Consider the following 18,700-nt stretch of genomic DNA (forward strand, 5'->3'; position numbering starts at 1 on the left):
AGTGCATGAAGGGAAGTAATGTGAATTGTCTGGAAAGGTTGGTTGGAGGCAGATTGTGAAAGGTTCTAAATGCCAGACTGTATTTTATCTTAGAGGAAACAGGAAAGTGCTGAAAGCTTTTTGAGTTGGAGTGGTCATACCCTTTCCCAGCTCCCTACCTGCTGACTCCTATTGTTTTCTCTCCCCATATCCCAATTTACCAATCCAGTGCACTGTCCTCCAAAGTCACTTGCTAGCTAATCCATGTTCTCTTTACATTTGGGATGGGGAAAGGAAACAAGGAATTGAGCATGTATTAAGCACCTACCTCATGTCAAGCCCTGTGTGAAGTGCTTTTACAAATATTCTCATTTAATGAGATACGTGGAAAGTGAGAAGGTATTTACAGTGAGCTTTTCAGGTGAGACCAGTGGCAGAGAAGTTGGAGTGAGGAGGGGGAGCTCGGATTGGAACCTGACGACGAGAGATTATCACTCAAATCAGACCATCTGATAGGAGATCCAGATCTTCTGCTGAGACACCACCAAGTTCCCTTGGGACCAAATTACTCTTTCCCCACTCTGTCCCTACCACTGTCATGAAAAGGTAGAGTAGCATAACAGATTAAGACGTGGCTGGACTTGAGGTCCAACTGGGTGAAATATAGTGGATAAAAAGCTATCTTCAAAGTCAGGAAAATGACCTACGTGTAAGTCCCCAGCTGTCATCTCTGAATTCCACCTATCTTCAGATACTTAATAGATGACAAGCTGGTAAGAAGACATTTTGCAATATAATACAATATTTATTAAGTATCTAGGTGCCAAGCATTGTGCTAAGTGCTGGGATACAAATAAGAAAAAGACCGTGCCCTCCAGGAGCTTACAATCTAACGAGGGATAACAACACACAAAAGGAAGCTGAAAAGCTGAGGAGGGTACCCCACGGAGGAGAGGAAGAAATGATGGTGGAATAAAAAATCAAGCAGTGTAACTGATGGGAAATAAAGACTGTTTGAGCTTCTGGGCCCTGTTTAAAGGGAGGCTTCAGGAGTAGTTTTTTGTCCAACCTCCAATCAGAGGGATAGAGAAAACCGAGTACTAAAAAGGTATGAGTATCAAAGCTGAAGCAATCTCCATAAAGCTTGGTGAGGAGCTTATCCAGCTGGGGAATGATAATAGAATTGAAACCAAGCAGTAAAGCAGGTGGGAAATAGAGAAGTTGGCTGTTTTTTAAGCAGTCAAGCTGCAGTCCTCGAATGATAGGTATGTAGACAAAATGAAATCATTAAGAGCTGAAAGGCAGGAGATGGGTCAGTGGATAGAGTTGGCAGCCAAGATCTGGATTCAAATTCATCTCTCACACATACTTGGTGTGTGCTTCTCTCAAGGCCCCCAAGCACTCTATTATAAATTAGAGAAAGTTACCAATCTGCATTGATAGAAGTTTCCTCATCTGGAGTTCCCTGGATCACTGAAATTCACCAGTCTGAATCAAAGTCAGGGGATAGAGTGATCAAGAAATTGTTTCTTTTCAGGAAATCTACTTTGTAGCACATTTACATGTTTCCTAAGGAATGCCCAGAAGATAGGGCATACGTGTTCCCTGTAGGCATAGCAGGTGGTCCACCTACCATACCAGGATAAAAAAATGTTTATAGCATCCAATTGTGCCACCAAGTGTTACTTTTTGGGTACTACAGGTTTCAACCTAGGGCTTTAAATCAGAGATTTAACCTGGTTTCTGTGAACTTTAAACTATTTCAATGTGATTGATTTCCTTTATTAATCCTATTTTAATTTATGTATTTTGAAGTGCTATTCTGAGAAGAGGTCCACAAGATTCACATGGGTCCATGACAAAAAACTATTCTAGATCCTCAAGCCAAACTAGGTGGATTCGTAGAGGCAACCGCCAAGGTCTTATGACACATATAGTAACATCTGATCTTCATCCAGAGATGGTCTAAAGTCAAATGAAACCCATCAGAACCATTATGGATAAAAGACTCCTCCTCCAGCTATCCCCACAGACCTCCAATTCAACAAAAATTTTCAGATACGCCACTCATTTCTATACAAACTATTTCTTAAAAATAGCGTCACTGGCCCAGTATGAACTCAATACTATCTCTTATCTGCTTTCTATGTACCTGACCTTATACCAGCCTTAACACTGTTAATACCTAAAAAGGCACTTGACCAATTTTGTCATTTTTATCTGCTCTAAACATGTATACTGTGTCCAATATTCTAAAATTTCAAATGTATTAGCACAGATTTCACATAAATCTGCTTAGCATTGTATTTGAAAATAGGTACAAATATTGATAATTTATACTATAAACAGTATTAGTTCACTGGAATTCGGAAAACTGAAGGCTGTAGTCAACACTCGCTGCCTGGCTTGACGAATGTTTATTGAGTTCCTATTACGTACAAAATACTACAGGACAGTGATCAATACTTGTGATTAGAAAGACTTCATCTTGTAAAAGGCTTTCAGATCCATTCAGGAACTCGCTTAACACAGTAAGGTTTAAGAAAGGATTAGTGAAAAATGATAGTAGTTCCCAAGTCTAGAATTTTGGTGCTTAGTGTGTTATAATCAATCATTTCCTACTGCCTTTACAAAACTTCCAAATCTTTATTTGAATGATTTTGCCAATTAGTTCTGAGAAGTGAGGTTCAAAGTGGTCCAATGCCTCACCCATGGTGACCCAACTATTGGGTCAGGGCTGATATTTGAATCCATTTCTTCTGGCTCCATATCATATAACAAAAAACCAAACCAAACCAAACCAAAACAAAAAACAAAAACCAACAACAAAAAAACAAAACTCACTCCAAAAATACATCAAATAAACACAAAGTAATTCTGGACAGGAAAGCACTAGCAACTTGAGGGAGATGCACAGGAAAGACATCATACAGACATGTTATAAAGGTAGAGGCATTAAGACCTGGCAGCTGATTAGGTAAGGAAGAGTGAGATGAAGATGACTCCAAGGTTGTGAACCTGAATGACCAGAGAATGCTGGTGCCCTTTATGGAAATAGGTTCAGAATGGGTAGCCTGGGGGTGGGAGGAGGAGGGAAGAGTTCTATGTTGGACATATTGAGCTTGAGAGAGGAGGGACATCCAGTTGGAAATAGCCTATTGTTTTGGGACTGGGGTTCAACAAAGAGACCAGGGAAAGGATAGAAAATCATTTTAAAGTGCCTACCGCCAGGAACTACATTAAGTGATTTTTCACAATTCCTTCACTGGCTCAGGATAACCCTGAGCAGGCGCTATTATTGTCCCCACTTTGCTGTTAATGAAACTGAGGCATATAAAATGACATGCCCAGAGTGCCTGGGGTCATACTTGAACTCACCTTGCTGACTCCAGGCCCAGCAATGCTCTTCACTATACCACCTAGGTGGCTGACTAGGCTTCGATGTATAGACCTGGAAAACTTCTGCACATAGAGAATGAAACCCATGGGAGTGGAAGTCACCAAATGAGAGTGTAGAAAAAAAGGGGCCCAAGACAAAGTCTTGGGTTACACACAGATGAGAAGTGGGGTGTAGATGATGATCCGGGAAAGGTAACCAAGTAGTCCGAGAATCAGGGGAGTAGTGTCATGAAAACCCACAGGGAGACGGACAAATGTCAAACACTGCAAAGGTGTCAAGAATGGGGACTGAGGCCATTAGATCTGGCAATTAAGAAAATTAAAAAATTAATTTTGGAGAAAGCAGTTTCAACTGAGTGATGAAGTCAGAACCCAGACTTCAAAGGGTTGAGAAGTAAGAAAGAGCCCACTGAAAGCTTTAATTCATTCCTAGGAATCTCATTGAAAAAAGGAAAAGATATAGGAAAACAATCTTAATGAGGATTAAGTCTGGAGGAGACTTGGGCAGCAGGGAAAGGAATATTACATAGGACAGATTAGAGATTTCAGAGTGGTCTATAGAAAGGGTAAAATCACGTAGAAATCCGCAAGACAGAAAGTAAAGTACTTGAGTACATGTAGAGGGCACCTCTTCAGAGACTAATAGTAGTAAATTACGTTAAGAGATCATGAAATGTGAAGAAATCAAATGGTTTCAGTAAAGTATAAGGTAAAATCTTCATCCGGGGACAGGGGTAGATGGGAGCCTAGTACAGCTTCAATTCAGCATGGACTAGGCAATCAATTAGGAATAAGTTAATTGCCTTGCTACTGTGGGGATCCAGTTGAGATTAGCTAACAAATTTCTACAGGTTTTTCCCATTCCTCATTTCTTTTTGTGTACATGAAACTCAGTCTATTATAAGGGTGGGGAACCTTCAGCCTCCAGGCCACATGCAGCCCTCTAGGTCCTCAAGTTTGACCCTTTGACTGAATCCAAACTTCACAGAACAAATACCCTGAAAAGATCTGTTCTGTAAAATTTGGACTCAGTCAAAAGGCTGCACCCCAAGACTTAGAAGGCCACATGTGGCCTCGAGGGCAAAGGTTCCCCACCCCTGGAGAACAACTCCCCTTATAAAACACAAATTCCTTGAGGGCTAGATTTTTTGGGGGGGGGAGGGAGGAAGGAGTGTTCTTTGTATAGTGCTGCCAGGGTCCTAGTATACAGTAAGCCCTTAATAATAGCTTGTTGATTGGGGTAGCTAGGTGGTGCACTACATAGCGCGCTGGCCCTGGAGTCAGGAGGACCAGAGTTAAAATCCAGCCTCAGACACTTGACACTTACTAGTTGTGTGATCCTGAGCAAGTCACTTAACCCCACTGCCTAGCTGGGGGGGAAAAAAAAAAGCTCATTGAACACTGAATTAAGAGAACCAACTCCTCACCATACCACTCATATCTAGGCCCCATTCAGTTCTGTGGTGTTGCAGATAAAAGAATTAAACACTTTTTTCACTCTTCATCACCCTACCAAACTTCTTTTAATGAGGGGGCAGAGATGGCCCTTTTGCTCAGCAATACTTGCAAAAGAATGAACTTCTAATCAAGACAGGCAGTCTATACACCACAGACACAATCTGACAAGAAACTTATGGCCAAGGTAGAAAGATGTAGACTAAGTGTCAGTACAATTAGGTGGATTTGGAACTGACTGAATGGCTAGGCAACTATGGAGCAATTTCAGCTTGGATGGGGGTTTCTATAGTGGAGTGGCAGAGGATTGTCTTTTGCTTTATGGTCAATTTTTATCATCTGTGATTTAAGTGAAACCATAATTGTAAGGAGACAGGCACATTTGGTGTAGCTGTGAATTGGCACAACCATTCTAAAAAACAACTTGGAAAAGCAAACAACGTGACTAAAATGTCCATACCCCTTGACTCAGAGATTCCATTACTGAGCTTATTCCAAGGTCATTGATAAGAAATTTCCCATATATGCCAAACTATTTATTGCAGCACTTTTTGTGATAACAAAGAATTGGAAACAAAATAGGATGCCTTTTGATTTAAGGAACGGCTAAATAAATTGTGGTACATAAATGGATTACTATACTGTAAGATATGATGTGTGATAAATACAGAGAAAGATCTATGTGATGAAGAATGAAGTAAGCAGAGCCAAGAAAACAACATACACAATGACAACCACCAATGTAAACGGAAAGAATAACTATACGAATAAAAAATGAATGTTGCAAAATTACGAAGAAAAGTATCATTTGAAAGAGATAGGAGGCTCATAAGTGTTAACATACTCCAACAAGTTTTTCCATTTTTTCAATGTGTTGATTGTGCTGACTTGTTCCTTTTTGTTTGGAAAAATAAAATACTATGTTACTTGGAATGGTTCTGAAAGGCATACAGGGGAAAACTTCAATCATATAAAAAACAAAAGATCAATGAAAATTTAAATTAAACCATAGCTGGGATTACAACTAGCTTCCAAATGACAAAGTTGTGAGATTCAAAAGGATAAAACAGGGTAGAACACTGGGCCAACACTAGTAATACCTAATTTAATTGGCCCAAGTGTAAAATATTAAACTTGGGTTCAAAAAAATCAAAATGCTCAAGTACAAAATGGTAGAGCATCTATCTACATAGTTGTTTGTCTGGAAAAGAACTAGGGGTTTTAGTGGAGTCCAAGCTCAAGGAGTTAAAAACAGTATGATGTGGTTTAAAAAAAAATTTTTTTTTAATCTGAACCTGATCTGCTTTGGAGGCAGGTAATTATCCCATTTAATTTTGCTCTTGTAGGGAACATCTGTACAAAACCCAAAGACCCTTGCCAAAAGGTCTTTGAACAGATAGGTTCAGTTTTAGGTGCTTCATTTTAACATGCACGGTGATGAACTGGAACACACACAGAGAAGAGTGACTAGGATAAGAAAAGGCCTTGAGATCATATCGGAGGTTTAATCTGGAAAACTTTTTTTTGGGGGGGGGGGGAAATACAGGGGTGAAAATGATGGATATCTTTAAGTATCTTTGGACTTGTCATACAGAAATGAGATTAGACTTGGACCCACAGAATAAAAATAGGACCAATGAGTGATAGTTCCAGAAAGCAAGATTAGTCTAATACATTCAGGTAGCAAAACTCTGCTTTTCAATCAATGAGTACTTATTAAGTGCAGGCATTTTGCTAGGTGCTTAAGATACAAATACCTAAATGAGATAATGCTTGACTCCGAGGAGGATAAAGTCTACAATTCAACTCAATGTAAGAGCTAATGATTAGAAAACAAGGAATGGACTGACTCTGGAATTAATGGATTCTCTCTCACTTGAATTCTTTAAATGAAAGCTAAATAATCATTAGCTGGGGATACTGTAGTGTGGATTCTCCCTGATTGCCCTGAAGACCCTTTTCAGCTCTTGAGATCCTGTTTCTTAACACTTTAAAAGTTCTCGGCATTAGTGGTGATGGGCTAGGAGTGTGAAATATTGCATATACTGTGAGCTATCAGAAGTGGGTTGTGATTGAATTGCCTTTTTTCTTTCTTTCGTAATCTTTGTTACAATGGAAGGCCCTCCATGTAGGAGTAGGGGGAGTGATATATTCATAAATAAAGTGTAAAAAAAGTACTAATAAAAAAATTTAATATTTAAATGATTGAAAATGTTACATTCCTAAAACTATACCAAAAATAGAATCACATCTACAAAAAAGTTTCTACATCCTAGCATCTTTGTAAAATTCCACTACTGATTAATACCGTTACATGAAAGTATTAATAGCAGCTTCTTCATGTTTTGCAATGATTAGTTTGCTGAGAGAATAATCCTGAGTGCTTTCAGTGGTCTCTCACCATCTAAATCACTTTTTAAAAAGATAATAGGATCTTGTGTTCCTTATCAGTGGGTACATTTCTTAGGAGTTACGTATGCTGGATTGTCCTCAAACAACATTTATCCTTCAATTTACTTCATCTCTTTCTCAATCTCAACCAGCACTTCCAGAAAATCCCAGTTAAATTCCCAAACCCAAACAAACCACACATGTCCCTCTTTCCTTTATGTTCAAAACACTTTTTACTGGTTGGGTATCAGCTATTTGACCTCCAGCTCTCAAAACAGCATTTCTAACAATATGTTCATTTTAAAATTCTACAAAGAGAAACATTTCCATGGCATTCATATAATGGCATGTTACCTGTAGTTAATGATCACAAAACAAAGGCACTAACGGAGCACAATATTGAAAGGGACTCTTCAGTGAATCTTTTCTATAAAGGGAAGAGATTTTCTGTAATATAATAGTGAGTTTATTAAAGTAAAATATTCCTGTTCACTTTTTTAAAAAGGTTGTCTTCCATATCCTCTGTAACTCCAAAAAGCAACAATTAAAACAATGCTTTTGTGTACTGCTAGCCTCAGTTCACTGTGGTATACAGACTTCCTCTGAGACCTAGATAGTTGAGATAAATGTTATATGAAGTTTTGAAGCCACCCACACCTTACAGTATCTCAAAACTCTTTCCAAAAGGTATGATAGGAGGTTTCCAAGAAAAAGGCCAGTCAAAGATAAACTTCGAGTGTTAAGGTCTGTCTCAGTATTTCCATCCCCGTCTCCAAACCAGCACAAACCTCCCAACACCAGATCCTGCTTTAATTAACATGATCGATTTATTTCAGGTTTATACATTATGCCTCTCTCAGTCACCAAACATTTCCTATTGTTAGATTTCTAAAAAAATAATCATTTTTCAAAAGCAGAAAAGAGGGAAAGTTATATTTTTAATATATAAAAGGAAAAGCTAAATTTGACATTATTATATTCTTAAAAACATTCCATCTATTTACAGATGTGTAAAAAAAAACAGGATTCTTGGTCTAGTAAGAACATGCTCTTTGCAGGTTGGGGGTGAAAGCCCACTGTCCCGATTTCACAGTCCCTCTCCACACAGCTACACCTTTCATAAATCACATACGTCATTTTCATTCAATCCCTTGGGATAAGAGTAAGTCTGGGATCAGTGAGGAGCCACTAAAATTAGTGTGAGAAGAGGGGGCCTTAGAGATTTCAGATTGCTGGCAAGTTACAGGAAAAAGACATGCAGACTCTATTTGTCTCCGAAGTCTGAGCCCTTCCCAAGCTGTCCTTGCCAAATATCAGCATTAGGCAGCTCAAGAGTACTACACAATTGGGTAGTACACCATTTGCAGCAGTTATTCCTGAGAACCTCAGGCCACCTATTCAAGTCTTCATGTAGTTACACAATACCAGAGCCAAACATGTCCTCCAGATAGGAAGAGGTTATTTGTTTTCTTCCAAGAAAGAGAAAGAAAAATGTTTAGTTAGAGTCTAAAATGCTCCTTTTATCCTGAGGATGATTCCTTCGGTTACTGCTGAGTGGACCCTCCACTAACAGCCACCAAAGGAGCCTGGAGAAGCCAGGAGGAACAGTTAAGAGGGCACAAGCAAGGGAGGCAGATGCTGGTCTCCTTGGCTAAGGCATTGGATGAAATCTTTTGGACATGGAAAGAGGAAAAAGGTGAGGAAGGGGTATCCATCCTTCACCTACTTCTTTCTTCATTTGGGAACAAGGAGGTCAGAGCTCAGGACTTCTAGGTCTTAGCATTAATAGTACAAGAGCAACAAAGTATTTATACTTACTGGGCTCTTACCTTGTCAATATCTTTGTGTATAATAAGACTAGAAGGAAGACATCCCATTCTTTCAAGACTGGCAGGAAGGATGCCAAACACAGAAGTTAGAAAGAACTCACCTGCCAAAACCATATCAAACAACCTCACAACCCAGTTTGGGAAGATATGCTGTGTGGGATGCAGGGTAAAGAGAAGAGGGGAGAGGAAAGAGATAGTATCTCCTAGGCACTGCCCAGGAGCTTCAAAAGCTGGAAGCTCTCGTGCTAATGTTCCACAACACAAGGAAATCCTGCCAACGAAGGTGGTGAGGACAAGGGTTACATTCCAAAATACAATTACGTAAGGAAGGCAAAATGCAGCAGCTAGATCCCAGAGTCAGTACAATTTCAGAGCAGTGATTCTCACTTCTAGGAGTTTCCAAGAGACCCCTCAAGTGCACCATGGTTCCTACTTATTTACAAACCAGATAGGAAAAAACATTTCTATACGCATTACAAATCTCATCTCTCAGGTTGAAAACTTCAGCCTTTAAGGAAGCTATGAAAACAACTGTGTACAAAAATATAAATATCTTTACAGGCTCTCAGGCCTTAACAACCTGATAGCTTATGAGTGAAAAGGCTCTATATATCATTGAATCCATGGTGGCAGAGAATAAAAAATACATCTTGTGATTCAAATACTGCCCTATTTCCCTGGTAATGAGTGTCTGCTATGACTTAATTTTTATTTATTTATTTATTTTTTTTGCTATACAACCCTGTGCAAGTGCAGCAAAACCTTGTCCAAGCACCATTCTTGTATGCAGAGGAGACTAGTTTGATCTAGCAAACAGCCCCACAATTTTTTTTGGCTGTTGTCTTGGGAAAAAAGCATACCCCCCCCTTGAACCAAGACCATATCTTAGCAGGGTTGTCACTGGGGTGACCCAGGGCAGAGAAGGGATGAAAGGATTTCCATATACACCCTTCAGAGTACTCCAGGAGGTATTTTCTGGGGTAATAAAATGCTAATCTAGGAGTCCATTAGGAGAGTGAGAAAGAATATAGCAATTAAATGAATTAGGCTAATTAGCTTTGAGACATTTAAAGGCTTCCCTACTTTACTGAAAGGTTTGGGCTTAATAGCAGAAAAGATTTTGGAGTGGAAGCTTATGATATGAGGAAAGTGAAGCTTTTGCTGAGAAAATTCCTCCCCTTAGTATTCCACAGAATTTATTCTCTCCACCCCCTAACTCCTGGAATACCAATAAATTCCTCTGGATTCCTTTGCACAAGCTCATCGAGTTCCTTGGGTTCGGCAGAATCTTCAGACAAACAACCCTGGATCGGCACAGACAGTTCACTGTACCAGGTGCAGAATTCATAGCAGCTCCTCAGCCTTAAGCAGCTTTTATCTCTGGAAGGAAGCAATCAGGGGTACTTTCCCATGCTTGGAAAAATTCCTTGGTAAAAGGGGTTCCCTATGTCCAGCAACGATGGATCCTCCCCCAGAGAATAATGGAACCCAGCACCAAAAGTGAGGTAACAAACTTTAGCATGATCAGAATTTCATAGCACTGATTCCAGGGCCAACACTTCCCATCACTTACCCCACCCTCAAATTAAAGGACCATAGTCCCATGACAAAAAAAATAAGAAGATGCCTACAGAAAAGAGAGTGAGCAGGAGGCAGTTTTTTTCCCTTTACAGCCTTAACAGTTTCAGGCTTTTTCACTTAGCTTCAGGACAAACTTCCTCATTTGCCTGAAGAACTTGAGGAGGACCCAGAGTTACTCAATTTAGCCACCACAGGTGCTAATGTTGGCATTACTTTGTTCTCCTGTCCTTCTTGGTCATTATGGACTGCTACTGTAGTTTTCAGCCCAACTGGCCCTCCTTTGGCAACTATAGGTGCCAAGCAAGGCATCACTTTAAGACTCTGTCCATCTACATCACTGGGAGGATTAGCTAATTTAAGCCCTAGTGGTGCTAATTTTGGCATGGGTCTCCATAAAGTATCTGTGCTGCTGCTCTCTTGTCCAGTCTTCATATGAAGAATGGGGGGTGAGGACATATTTTCAGGCTCAGCTGGGAGGCTAGAGGTCATTTTCCCAGCATCACTGGGCCTCTTATGGGAAGGAAATGATTCTTTTATCTCTGGGTCAATAACAATCTTAAGGACATCCGTTTCTGTAGGTTGCCTTTCACCCTCAGCAAGGTCATCATCCTCCAGGTGCAAGAGGAGGGGACTGATGGAACCACTGGCTTCTTGTACCTCAGGCAGCTCTTTCAAACTACTCCCAAGGGTGCCAAGCTGAAAAGAGGCTCTACTGCCAGAGGCCAGCTTGCTGGCAACAGCTCGACGGGCATTTGCCAACCTAGGGAATTCTGCACCAATGGAGCTGGGGAGCTCAGTCATGCTGGAAGAGTCATCATTTAGCTGCTGATTGAGGAAGGTAATCTCATTGAGCAATGAGGTTAGGGTCTCATCTGTGTCATCCTCCTCCTCCATGCTAGACAGAAGCTCATTAGGGTCCAGTGCTGCTTCTTCAATGGCAGAGGCCACTTTTCTTAGCTCTATCTCTATACTTGAATCCTTAAGATCTTTCAACTGCAGTTTGCGAAATGGGATCTCCTTTAATTTCAACCTCTCACCTCCTGATTCAATTTCTTTCCTCCTACATTGGCTCCCACTCACAACTCCACCAGAAACTTTTCTGGATAAAGTCTCTAGAGGTGTCCGCATACTAGAAACATTGACTATTTGTGGAAAACTAATGTCTTTGTTTTCCACAAAATCCTGTGCTGGCCTTGGCACTATTCTCCCATCTCCGTGACTGTTTCCAGAGGAGATTCTTGTCAGGTCTTCAAGGGATGTATTCTCATTTCTGATGGTTTCTTTTAGTGTCTGGTCAGGTGTCTTGGCATGAGAAGCTTCAAGAGAATGCTTGCTGGCACCAACATCTAAGCCGAGGCCTCCATCTGTGGCCAGTGAGGTCACATTAACAATCCTGGGCATCATAAACAAGTCATCACTTTCTGCAAAACCAAGATAAAAAGAACTCATTTAAGATCTGTAGTGGTATCCATGTTATCTTCTATCAAACACAACAACTAAATATCTCAAGTACTTATATTCAAGACCCACCATTCAGTCAATACTCTACCTACTTGTCCCCTAAAAATAATAGCACTCCTTAAAATATTAGACCTAGGCTAACAACAAAATAATGTCAATTATGCCCTGAAGACAGTCTCCTTATATCCTACTTTGATAAGGTCTTAAGTGTTCTATGTTAAGGAAATGCTTCCCAAGCCCACTCCTGGCTAGTTCCGAGGATTCATTCTTTTATCCTAAGACAGATATTCATCCTGGTCTCGCTTACCCCATTCCATAGGGGAAAATAAAGCCCCAATGAAAGAACACAAATTACTGAATTGTTAACCCAAAGTAGGTTCAAGGCTACTGTCACCATTAAAGGCCTGGGGGGTACTGTCACTAGAAGACAGCATGACTGGGACTAAGGAGATGGTGAGAATGCATTTCATTTGGATAGGAGCTGGTATATCCAGAAGCTGACTATAACATAGCCCTTTCTAGCCCCTATTATTTGCCTGATGATCCACCTCTTAGGTTCAAGAGCCCTAATATTGGAAACAAAGTCCTGTGTAAATCGTTAATTCATTTTCCCTACACAGCTTAACATTTAAAATCCTCAGTCCTTCTTCTTTTCCCCATTATCTGTATTTTTCCTTCCTTCATCCCAAAATGACCTACTACAGTTGGACTTAATCCTAACTTCACATATTTACTGACATTTAAAAATCAGAATGTTAACTGGAGATCCTAAAAGCATAGGAGATAATAATGTATTCCAACAAGTCTCTTTTGGTAAATTAGTAGATGTTTCAAATACTTTTTTATTTAATTTACTAAATTCTCAGCTATTCTTTCCCTTCTTCTCCTTGAGATAATCATTTGGGGGGAAAAGCTGTCCAATCAGTAACAAAACCCGATTCATTATTATAATTTGGTATAAATTGACAGGGGCATTATCTCCACACACAGACACACGTACATACTCACTCACTCACTGTCTCTCTTTCTCTGTCTCTCTCTCTCTCTCTCTCCCCCCCCTTCCCCCTTCCTCCTCTTTGAATTAAGATTTACTCCCTTCCCCTTTGCTTTTGCTATTGAGCTTTGAGGGAAATCTTTCTCTTAACAACTCTGTTTCAAAAAAGTCCAGAAGCAAATTTATGAGCTTCTCCTGCCTAAAAGTATGTTTTGCTAGAAATGGTTGAAATATATTCTTTCCAAAGTAACTGGACCAATGAATTCTCACATAGAAAAGTATGTATCTGGGGCAGCTAAGTGGCACAGTGCATAGAGCACTGGCCCCGAAGTCAGGAGGACCTAAGTTCAAATCCGGCCTCAGACCAATCACTTGACACTTACTAGCTCTGTGACCCTGGGCAAGTCACTTAACCCCAATTGCCTACAACAAAAATAAAACAAAACAAAAAAAAAGTATGTATCTAAATAGTTACACGTACGTATATTTCTTATATTCTGCTTCTGTTAAACTGTCCCAATAGTCTTTTACTTCACTGTGGGTTTGAATTTCTAAACACTAACCTACCTCCCTCCTTTAAACAAGGATATATAGGTAGTGAGGTGGCAAACTGGAGGTTCTTCCCTATAGCTTTGAGTCAATGGACAGGTAACAATATCTCCTCAAAGATTTCTAAGGTAATGATTTAAAAAGAGACCCAAAACAAACACATTTTCTCCCAACCAATTAAAATACTGCAAAAAGTCAAAAGTGAGATGAACAATCAAAGAAAACTATTAGGAATATTATAGCTCACATAGGAAGATGAACTTCCTCTTGGTCCACACAGCAAGTACAAGGAGCTTTCTTGTCTTTGGTCTACTAGATCCCAGATTTTGGCACTTAATACTGATGGAATCTACTGGTGGATTTGAAGCCAAATCCCCATAAGCCTAAAGGAACAACCCCATAAGCAGAAATGCCTGACAGCCCCACATCTGCAGCTATGTATGTATCTTGCCAGGAGGCAAGAAGTTAGTCAAATGCAACCCAATTTCATTCCAGTAATTGATTTCGTACATAAGTCCCAAACAGCAACCACTACAATATCAGTCTACAATCACTAAGAAAGTTGACAATGGTCCTGGTAGTACTTTTCCCCTTTATCATGAGAGGTACATTTTCTACTCTTCTACCTCCAACTTCCACTTAGAAGTAGTAATACTTCACAACATATTGCCTCTTATATTGAAGGATATCAGCAGCAAGCCCAAAAGAGGTCAGACCAATAAAAATTGCAAAGACAAAATCAGGCAAAAACTACATCTAGATAGCATCACATATGATGGAATAAATGCTAGCAAGACAAAAAACCATCAGATGCAAAAGTTTCTTCTGCCATTGGGAGATGTCAGATACAAATTTCTTCACAACGTAGGTAGGACAGCACTGACATACCTTGCTGAACTACAGCACTGTTGGTAACTTGAGGCTTCAGTTCACTTTGTAATAAAGCAGGAGAAACAGTTACCATTGGTCCTGAGACTAAAGGTCCCTTTAAGGTGAGCACTTGCCCTTGTGGAGTCATCACGAGACTGGCAGTATTATGTACTGTGTGAGAAGGTGAGATCTTTTCTATAAAGAAGATCAGAAGTCAGTTAGGATAGAAAGTCTTTAAATAAACCTAGGAGTCTAATTTAAATCTCTAAAAGCATTCCCTCTTTAATAGGCAAACAGCTTAATTTTAATGTAGGTCAGGAGCCAAATTTAGGAATACATTTTTTTCTGAATCACAGTGAAACGAGGAGTTAGTTTCAGTTCTTTGTTTACTATTCCTCCACATGGAGATATTTTTCCTACTAAAGAACCTATCTTTGAAACTACTGATTCAAAGAGGTACTTTGACAACAATTTTAGCAAATACATCAAGATTTTACACAGTTGTCCAAGATAATCAAAACATCAGCTTGTTAACCTTTATGAAAATCTAGGGTAATATAGTATAATAGCAGCATACATTTACATAGGTCTTTCAGCATTGCAAGGTGCTTTAGAAATATTACTTCATTTTATCCGCACAACAACCCTGAAAATTAGGTGCTTTCATTAACCTCATTTTACAGATGAGAAAACTGAGGCAGCAGTTATGACACTTGATAAAGGTTACACAACCACCACCTGAGGCCAGATTTCAATATACATCTTCCTTACTCCTGGTGCAGCATGCTATCCACTATACCAAGTAGCTGCCTCTAAGTACAGAGGAAGGAGCAATGAGAGACTGAGTCAGTTCTGGACTCTAGCACTAGACCTGCCACAAAACAGTTACTGATTTGGGGTTTCAGCTTATTAATTTTATTTATTTTTTGGTGAGGCAATGGGATTAAGTGACGTGCCCAGAGTCACACAACTAGTTAAGTGTCAAGTGTTTGGTCTGAGGCCAGATTTGAACTCAGGTCCTCCTGACTCTAGAGCCAGTGCTCTATCCACCGCACCACCTAGCTGCCCCTCAGTTTATTAATTTTAAAACATGGAGGATGGACTATATTATCTCTGAAATCCCATCCTACTGTAAAATTCTATGAATTGATAACCTGTGAAAATAAGCCTTACTCAGGATTCAATAACATGCTTTCAACCATATTTATTACAATAATTCATTAATCATCAAAAAGTTCAATTTAACTACATAGCACTGGACAAGTTTTAGCTACTAAGTAGCTGATTAGTTTGCTCTTTCCTTCTTAATTTAGTGGTTTAACAGTACCTTAGAGTAAAGAAGGAACAGAAACTCAAACTAGTCCACTTTGCTTCCTACTGATAGAAAATGAGTTGCAAACAGAAGCTCTAAGTAAAAAACTATCTTCCTTCCTAAATCACAATTATATTTTTGGGCTGCCATTTATCTAAGCTATACCTAGAAGTACTAGGAACCCAACCTAGAGACAGAGCTACTAGAACAAGAGCTACAGAACTGAATGTAGCCAAAGTCTGAAATCAGTATCCTAAGAATCTTTTTCTCATATAGTGATCATTTCAAATTAGCTGATAACAGATGCTCTAATCACAGACTGGGTTTTTGTTTCAGGGTATGGCCTTTTGTTTTCAACCACTACGCCACCTTGGTTGAAATCGAATATTCAAAATATCAGTTTAGATTTGTATAAAAGGCAGGTCTTAGTTATCAATTATGTAAATCTTTTAGAATTTAATCGGGATTGGTAAATAAATTCTCCTCTGAATATATACTGAAAAGGAAACACTTAAAATTTATCATATAACATAAATGGATACACAATTTTGTTTTTAGTATATTTAATAGAAGAGCAAATAAAGGCCAAGGGAAGTCAATAGCTCAGCAAATTAGATTTTTTTACATAGTGTTCTTGAAATGACCATGAAACACACTTCCCACCTGTGGATGGCGCTCTTTTCCTGGCGAGTATCAATGGCTTTCCCCGTCTGCTAGTCATGACCACCTGCCCCAGCTCTACAGAGGGCGTGGAAGCTCCTTCCTGCTGTTTGATTGCTCGAGGGGGCATAGTAGGCTCATCCTGGTCCATCTTCTTCTTTTTCTTCTGTGCCTCTAATGCCTGCTGTTTGGCATAAATGTATTCCAGCTTCTTCAGGACAACTTCTTCTGTCTTACCTACATGTTAAAAAGAATCTAAGCAATCTTCTCTCACTATCCACGGCCCAGATAAAAATGAGAAACAGCAATTGAAATCCACTTGCTTAGTCACAGAGGCAAGCACAGGTTTTGTAAAGCAGCACTGGCTATACCTTTGAAGAAATTTCCTCATGAGTTAAAGCCAGTACACATCTCATCTCTCAAAACACTTAAAATCTGCCAAGGTTTGTTTCTTTCCTAGAGCCACTATTCCTTTTCTTCCCCATCTAAAAGCCTTACCTGAAAGAGAAGACACTTTGCGGATCAGATTATTCCGTTTTCGAGTTAGGAGGTTTTTCTGCCCTATCAATTTGTCTGCCTGGTCTGTTAGTCCCTGGATCTCTCCAAAGGCCTAGGAGAAAAGTAATCCCACCATGTCAGTCAAGTTCACTTTCTTTAGAATGGTTTCCTATTATGTTTTATGGTGAGGTCTGTCATTATATAATCAATATAGAGAAGTATTAAAAGTCACACATGAAAGAAAACTTTTAAGATGTCATTTTAAAAATCCAGAAAGTATTGAAGGGTTTTGTTCATTTTAAAAATTACAGATGGTTAGATGAATTAGATGGTTAGAATTATCAAAGCCCTGATCATTATCGTTATTTCCAAAGTATATCACTGGATGGTTAATATCATACTGACAAGGAACTATTCCTATGGGATTGAAATTCAGCAGATCCATCCAGTGGTTAATAATACACTGCTGTAAAGTCATCAATTTGTTTAACTGTGTTTTTACAATTAAAATGGCTTTATAATCGGTAACTTAACTCACCAAATCACTCTACTTGCATATTAAAAGATTTTTATCATTTGTTTAATGCAATCTTTCTTTCTTTCTTTTTTTGGTGAAGCAATCTGGGTTAAGTGACTTGCCCAGGTTCACACAGCTAGTAAGTATGATGTGTCTTAGGCCTTAATATAATCTTTCTTTAAAAAAACCACAACTATTAAGATGTTATAGAGTAGTACTTAATCAACTGCTAAACTGAATCTAGAGAAAGTATTTTGACTAAAATGTTCTAATGCCTTCATATAAGCTGTGCTAGATCGCCTCTATGTTTAAGATTTTAAGATCCTCTTATGCTACACAAATAGGACATACTCAATAACCCACCATAGGGAAATTGTTTTTCTTCTTCCTTATTACTTCCAAACATTTATTAATCCATTTTGTACATAGCAATGTACTTGATATTGTAGGAAATTATGAAGTAGAGAAAATGTGATCCCCTCTGTGAATCATTTCCCTTCTTAACTTCAATTATGGGATCATTGGGCCGTTTGGGAATTCATCTGAAGCAACAAATGAAAATTCCCCAAACATGAAAATATCACTGTGCTTTACTGACTAGATTTTCAATAGTCTACTTCTGAATGTAAAATACATCCATCCAAAGTTACCAACGATTATCAGAAGGTAGTCAATAATCCTCCTCTTAATCTCTCTGGAAATGCCCTTTTGGCTCAATCCATATATAGCAACTGAGTAGAAAACTCACCCTTGTGAGAATGAGGCTTTTGGAGACCTTAGAAGAATGAAGCAAACCCAATGTTATCTTCAATTTCTCGAAGAGATCCCGCATTTCACCACGTCGACGCCGTTCATTGGCAGTGTGTGTTCGGCGATAATAAGCAAAAGCTTCTGCTTCTTTTTGTAGTTTTTCACTCCAGAATTCAGGTTTCAGTTTTACCGGAATTGGTGGATCCTATTAAAATTAAAAATAGACACATCACCCAAACTTTAAACTAACTCATCCAAATGCATTCAGACCCAATTGGAAAACCACAACTATACTACAGAACTGACAGTTTTCCTGTTTTAAGGGTGTACTCCTTTCAAATTTTGGCAATTTTGCTCATTGAAAGGTGCCAAGACAAATATGGATGATGAGTTTATAACATAAAACTTTATAACATATAACATATGTTATATATATATAACATATAACATATGTT

General features: G+C 39.1%; 1 protein-coding gene across 14 annotated transcripts in view; it reads right to left on the reverse strand.

Moving 5' to 3' along the window:
• Positions 1 to 8,127: 8,127 nt before the first annotated feature.
• MGA (MAX dimerization protein MGA) overlaps positions 8,128 to 18,700 on the reverse strand; it is a 219,752-nt gene continuing 209,179 nt past the window's right edge. For 13 of the 14 annotated variants that reach the window (XM_027869894.1, XM_027869893.1, XM_027869904.1 and 10 more), the window contains 5 exons: positions 18,244 to 18,450; positions 16,979 to 17,090; positions 16,484 to 16,717; positions 14,527 to 14,703; positions 8,128 to 12,055 (listed from right to left, as the gene is read on the reverse strand). In XM_027869894.1, coding sequence (XP_027725695.1) covers positions 10,773 to 12,055; positions 14,527 to 14,703; positions 16,484 to 16,717; positions 16,979 to 17,090; positions 18,244 to 18,450 — 2,013 coding nt within the window. In that variant the 3' untranslated portion in view covers positions 8,128 to 10,772. The remainder of the gene's footprint in view (positions 12,056 to 14,526; positions 14,704 to 16,483; positions 16,718 to 16,978; positions 17,091 to 18,243; positions 18,451 to 18,700) is intronic. The other variant, XM_027869900.1, reaches the window with a different exon arrangement.

Source organism: Vombatus ursinus, unplaced genomic scaffold, assembly GCF_900497805.2.
Source record: "Vombatus ursinus unplaced genomic scaffold, bare-nosed wombat genome assembly UNPS02014794.1, whole genome shotgun sequence".
Taxonomy (NCBI): Eukaryota; Metazoa; Chordata; class Mammalia; order Diprotodontia; family Vombatidae; genus Vombatus; species Vombatus ursinus.